This window comes from Pelodiscus sinensis, chromosome 2 (assembly GCF_049634645.1).
Source record: "Pelodiscus sinensis isolate JC-2024 chromosome 2, ASM4963464v1, whole genome shotgun sequence".
Classification (NCBI taxonomy): domain Eukaryota; kingdom Metazoa; phylum Chordata; order Testudines; family Trionychidae; genus Pelodiscus; species Pelodiscus sinensis.
Genome location: NC_134712.1, coordinates 108,254,905 through 108,260,904, shown reverse-complemented (window position 1 = coordinate 108,260,904; position 6,000 = coordinate 108,254,905). Strand labels below are relative to the sequence as shown.

The following is a 6,000-nucleotide window of genomic DNA, read 5'->3' as shown; positions in this document are numbered from 1 at the left end:
CCTTGAAAACGATGAGCAGTTGTGGCACCTGAAGGCCCTAGTGTAGATGAGGGCTATTTTTACACACCCTTAAGTCAAATTTAAAAGTCGAGTGTCCATGCTCTTAAGCCCATTACTTTAGAGCAGCATGGGGGCAGTGTGGAAGTATTGCACCATGGGGTGCAGCAGGAGGCCTGTGAGCCTGGCACAGCTTTGCAGCAGCACTGGCTCATTTTAGTGAGCTATGTGGCATCTGCAAGGGCAGCCAGAGCACGGTGCGTCTCTTTTGTGTCCTGTGAGACATGGCCGTGGAGAGAAGCCCCTGGAAGCTCGCATCTAACTTGCCTCACCAAGTGGCCATAAGGAATATCTGCCCTCCTTTTGCCCAGAGTGCTTCTGGTCTCCAAGACCAAGGCAGGCGCCAATCAGTGTGGATGTGCTATTCTGGAATAATTCTAATTTCCATGCTTCCCTAAAGTGGTGACACTCTACCCCAGTTTCTTAAAACTTGGAAGTTGTCTATTTTAATTTCAAAATGTCCTAGTGTACCAAACTTTCCTGATCTCTGTATCAGTACATATCTTCTATATAAATAGTATTTGTTCCTGCAGTGTCTGACCCACCAAGTTTGGAGTTGCTTGCACCACAATAGTTTTCTGCCATATGGTGGATCTATAGGGTTGTACCTAAATACTTATTATCTCTTACAATTCCCTATATTTTAATGACCAGTTATGATTGTAAAAATTCTGATTAAAATCAGAATTTCCTTCTAATATGAAATGGAGACTTCACCCTTTTTGATAATGGTTGGGGAATTATATTTTCTGCTTTCTGGCAGGGATATAGTTAGAGCTGTGCAAATATGCAGATATCTGCTTTCTATACATGGGTATCTAGATTTGGATGCAGATATCTGCAGTTCATTTTTTGTGGATATGGATATCGATACTCATTGTGTGTGTGTGTGTGTGTGTGTGTATAGAACCCTGCAAAATTGCAGACCTCTGCTTTATAACTGGGTATACACACCCACGGATGTTAGTGGGGACATGCACTGTTCTTGGATTACAGATGTGCATAAAGATTTTTGTATTGGCGCAGGGCTCTAGACATCTGGCAATAGTCTATATGAAAAAAATTAACCCAGATTATATTACATAAGGGGATTATTTCTAGAACTGCATCTCTTAGAGCATCGTTTCCCAAACTATGGGCCGGGGCCTGGTACTGGGCTGTGGGGAAAAAGATACCAGGCCTCTGTGTGGCTGCCGGAGTGTTCCAGAGTGCCAGTGTGGGGCAGAGTCCTTCAAGCCCTTGGCTGGGCTTGGCAGAGTCTGCAGCTGGATGTGTCGGACTCCCAGTAGAGGCATAGCTAGGGTTACCACGTGAGTTAAAAAACAATGCCAGACACACTTGATCTCAGATGGGTGGGGGAGGGGAGGGGGGTGGGCTGGGAGGAAGTGTGGGGGGGGGATTGGGGGCAGAGAGAAGGGAGAACTGGCCCGTGGAGGCAGCACAGGATTGGGGCAGCAGGGCTGGCCAGGAAGATTGGGGGGGGGGGGGAGATCAGGAGGAGGGGAGAACTGGTTGCTGGAAGCAGGGCTGGCCTGGGGAGATCAGGAGGGAACTGACGGGGGGGGGGGGGGGGGCACAGGGCTAACTTGCAGGGGGTTGTCAGCAGCCGGGGGGGGGGGGGGGGGTGCTAGTGGAAGCAGAGCTACTGGGAGAGGTGAGGTCGGGCAGTGGGGCTGGCTTGGGGAGATTGGAAGGGGAAGTGAGGGGAGAACCTGCTGGGTGGAGGGGCAGCAGCTGTGGGGAGCAAATCACCTGGTGGGGAGTGGGACTGACCTGGGCCCATGTAGATCTCTGGGCACTGTCCATTGTGCCACAGTCCCGGCGAAGCATGAGTGAGTCTGTCTCCCCCCCCCCCCCCCCCCCCCCCATATGCCCCCTCGAGTAGTTGCGAACTGTCTGGCTGGTAGACACACTCATGCAGCCTGATCACATTTACCAGCCAGCCAGTTTGCAACTACAAACTGATACATCTAGTAATAATAAAATGTACCTAATAAGAAAATACTAGACACTTAATGTCCTGTATTTTCTCAATTTTCCCAGACAGAACCCTCAAACTGGACTCTCTCTGGTACAAAACCAGAACCTAGCACCCCTCCTCCTTCTTGCTAGCCAGATACCCTACCCCAGACTGCTCCTGCTCCCTCCTCCTAGAGTGTCTGTGTGGGGCCAGGTTCCCCCAAACCCTGGTCCAGGCTGGGTGAAACAGTGAAAATGTATTCATTTTTTCATCTTGAATCTGTTTATATTTTTGGGCTGCAAAAAACAGTACTGGAAAAAAATGGGTTCTACCTAAAGTAAAATGTTTGGGAAACCCTGGTCTAGCCAACTTTCTGTCAGTCTTACAGTCCGTTTATCCAATCCATATTCCTTAACTCTCAGGCAGAATATTGTGGGTGACCATATCAAAAGCTTGCTAAAGCTGGCACTGGAGGCTTTGGGAGGGCCAGAAACAATGTATTTGAATATTCATCACTTGCTTAATGAATGTTACCAGTCCTCCAAAAGCTTGTGAATGGATTGACTGGTCCCTTTGTCCAAAAGTTTGGGAACCCCTGTCTTAAAGTACTTGGGTTCTATTCCTGATCCCATTAAAATGGATGGAAAAATTCACGTTTTTTGGGAAGAACAGGTTCTCTAGACCCAATTGTTACACACAGCACAGGAAGTGGAGATAGAGGTTGTCGAAGGGTGACCTTCATGTGGTATTCTGAATGTTGCTGCCTGAGACAGTGAAACCAGACTAACACGGCTACATTTCTATCACTTTTGTTTTGTGGCTGTTGACAAATGTGATCATTCTAACATGGTTATGTGCAAACAGCTATTTAAAAGTGTGCTAAAATTATCCCTATAGACAGCATTTGACATTTACCACCTTTTTCATGAAGTATTACAGAATCAAGTGTGGCTGCTTTTCAGAAGTCTTGCACCCATGTACCTATTGGTATAATGCAGAGAACCGGCCCTTGGGAAGGTTAAAGCCTGTGTTCTCAATTTTATGTTCATTGTGTGTTTTTTGTTTTCAAAGAAACCTCGAGTACCATAGCTGTGTAAAAGATGGGTCTTCAGTGACCGCGTCGGGCTGAGGGATGGGATCACTTTCTGATGTGGGATTAGAATAGAAATCAGTGCCTCAAGTTGAGACTGTTCCAATGTGTGATTGGTAACTTCTGCTATAAAACATTCTTAATGCTAATAAAGTTTTCATGAGCTGTAGCTGTTACTTTAAGAAATAGATATGTGCTATGTGTGCAGGTTTAATACAATAGGAGGTTGATGCTAGGCTGTGCAGCTCCCCTCAGAAGAAAAGGAACATGCCCCAGGGCATACAGTGAGTTAGTAGCAGAGATGAGATCAGAAACAGTTTCAGTAATGTCCACTTGAATGTGGGCATGTCTAGGCCCTGCTCTACAGCACTTGCTGGTGCATGGAAAAGAGTGATGTTCTACAATGCAGTTATTTAAAGTGAGGGCCTTTGCTGTTGCTCCTGTTTTTTTGCCACTACGGCTTTAATTGTGAAATAGCCAGTCTGCTTGTGATCACTGATACATTATACTCATGCTATTCTGTGGGAGGAGTGAGAGTGGGCAATGATATAGGGGAGACACTTGGGTAAGAGCCACGAGTTAGGTGCCTGTCCTCCTTCAAGCTTCCTAAACTGGCATTCAGGAAAATGGAGGAAAACACTTAAATCAAGTGCACTCTGAACTCACTCTAGTTACACAAAGTACAGACTGCTTTATTTCAGTATACGTTCACTATTGAAAAATGGTATGTACTAAAGCCCCATAACATATAGACAAAACACCAGTTAAAACCTCATTGAGAGCACTATTGATTAAAGTACAACCAGCTACTTTAAACCTGAATGCATATATGTACTTTGAAAGGTGCAGTAGGCACACTGTATATCCTGCAAGTAGATTTGCAAACATGAACCATGAATTCACTCATACAAAGAATTACAGGTCTTCAAAAATGTATATCAAATAGAGTACTACATGCTGAAATTGTAAAATATATAGCTAAGCACACACTACTGTAGTTAAAAAAGCATGTAAATAAGACACTGGATTCTACATTGCCATTCTTAAACAAGAAACAGTCCCTTTAATTTGGACTTAGAACTCATATGGAGTACAGCTATGGCTTTTACTATGAACATATTACAAGATTAGCTTGCAAAGGCAAAAAAATCCCCTGAAACTAAATTCCAAAGCTACTCTCTCCAACAAGTAGCTTATACAATAGAATAAAGAAACAATTACCCAGGAACTGGGTTATAAGCCTTGGGCCACTCAGCCTGTGCTCCAAAGGACTCTGTTTTTGGAACTGCTTGTGAGTGTGTGTAATAGGGGAGGGTGAATCCAGACCCTCCTGGGGCCCAAAATAGTTAATGAGAAATCAGAGGAGTAAAAAGCCGTCAAATGATGTTTGACCAGTAATGTTTTGTCAGAGATCAGGATTACTAATTTAAGACCACAGGGCATACAATGGGTTTGTAGAAATGAAAGCTGAGGTGATACTCTACATTTGCATACTAGAAAAATGTGTGAATAAAATATCCTGGTTTTACATTCCACTGGCAAAGTGTATTGCTGAAAATTGTACGTTTGTTTTAAAAACCCTCGTGATTCAGACAGCTCCAAGAATGAAAGACTTCCCAAGCTAGGTATACATATTCTCCCAATCATACATTAATTTTCTAAAAGGTAAAATAACTATCTTAATTGTTTTATGCTTGCTTTTCAGTAGTCAAAACATTCAGGAATGCACTGAAACATGATTGTAACAAAGTATATCATGCAATATTCTGGCTTATTGTGTGCAGTATAATACCCAATACCATGAATGAAGAATTTTTGTAAAATTCCCTAATGTTTGAGACAACCTGTAGAATCAAAACTGTAATTGAAGGCGCAAACTGTCAAAATGTTAAAAATTATCAGAATGCCTAAGAAAAAAGCATGCCACATGTCCTTGTTTCTAGTTTACAGAGCTGCTGTTGGAAGGCCTACTCCAGCAGTACAACCTACTGCTGTTTCTAGTTCTTTATGTTGCTGTTTTATTTAGGCTGACCTCAGTCTGAGATCATGGCCAGGGCTGCTGTATGGCAGTAGGAAGTTAACCCACAATCTCTGCAGGTTCAGTGACCAACTTGGATCCATCCCATGCTGTCTTGAACTGTTCAGGAACAGGAAATTCTTTCTGGTAAAGGGAAAGAAAAACAAGGGTTAGACAAACAGTGGCTCCCCTCTAGAAACTGATGGAGTACTATTAGTGCTGCATGTTTGACAAGGCATTTCTAAGTCAGACAGGCCTGGGTTACAAAGAGACCTGTTTCAGTGCCACAGAAAACAAGGTCTCAGTGGTAGCCATGTTAGATTGTAACTAAATAAACTTAAACAGCAATGGTCCTATGGCACCCTAGAGAGACTCAAAAATAGATAAACACTAGCATGAGCTTTCCTGGACATAACCTCCTTTTTCAGATGACAAATGTGTACACAGAAAACAAGCTGATGATTACCATAGTCCAGGGGTGGATAAGTCAATAAAGGGGGTGCTTGTATCCTTATTGACTCACTTTTCTTTGAAATGTACAAGAGCTGTGCCTCTGCCACCTCTGCCCTGGAGATGGGAAGCCAGTTTAAAGGTCCCCTAGCAGCAGCTCCTTCTCCTTTCCCCTTGCTGCCTCTGCATCAGAGGAAGCAAGGCGGTGGGGGGGGGGGGGGGAAGCAACTAATCGAGTAGTGACTCGACTGCCTGATAAGCCTAAGCTTATTGGGTAGTCAACTAGCTGCTTACATCCCTAGTCCTTACTTCACAACTTCTGGCTTGTGTATGAATGGCATTCCTGTACTCTGGCATGCAAAGAAAGTGCTGCAAGATGCTGTGTATGTTCAAAAAGCTTATATTTAAAAATATCCTATATTATTT

At 43.9% G+C, this 6,000-nt stretch overlaps 1 protein-coding gene across 1 annotated transcript in view; it reads right to left on the bottom strand.

The window, feature by feature from the left end:
* Window positions 1-3,778: 3,778 nt before the first annotated feature.
* Window positions 3,779-6,000, bottom strand: part of CAP2 (cyclase associated actin cytoskeleton regulatory protein 2) — a 114,662-nt gene continuing 112,440 nt past the window's right edge. Inside the window, exon 13 of the mRNA XM_075921220.1 lies at window positions 3,779-5,268. Within this exon, the coding sequence (XP_075777335.1) occupies window positions 5,185-5,268 (84 nt within the window). The 3' untranslated portion in view covers window positions 3,779-5,184. The remainder of the gene's footprint in view (window positions 5,269-6,000) is intronic.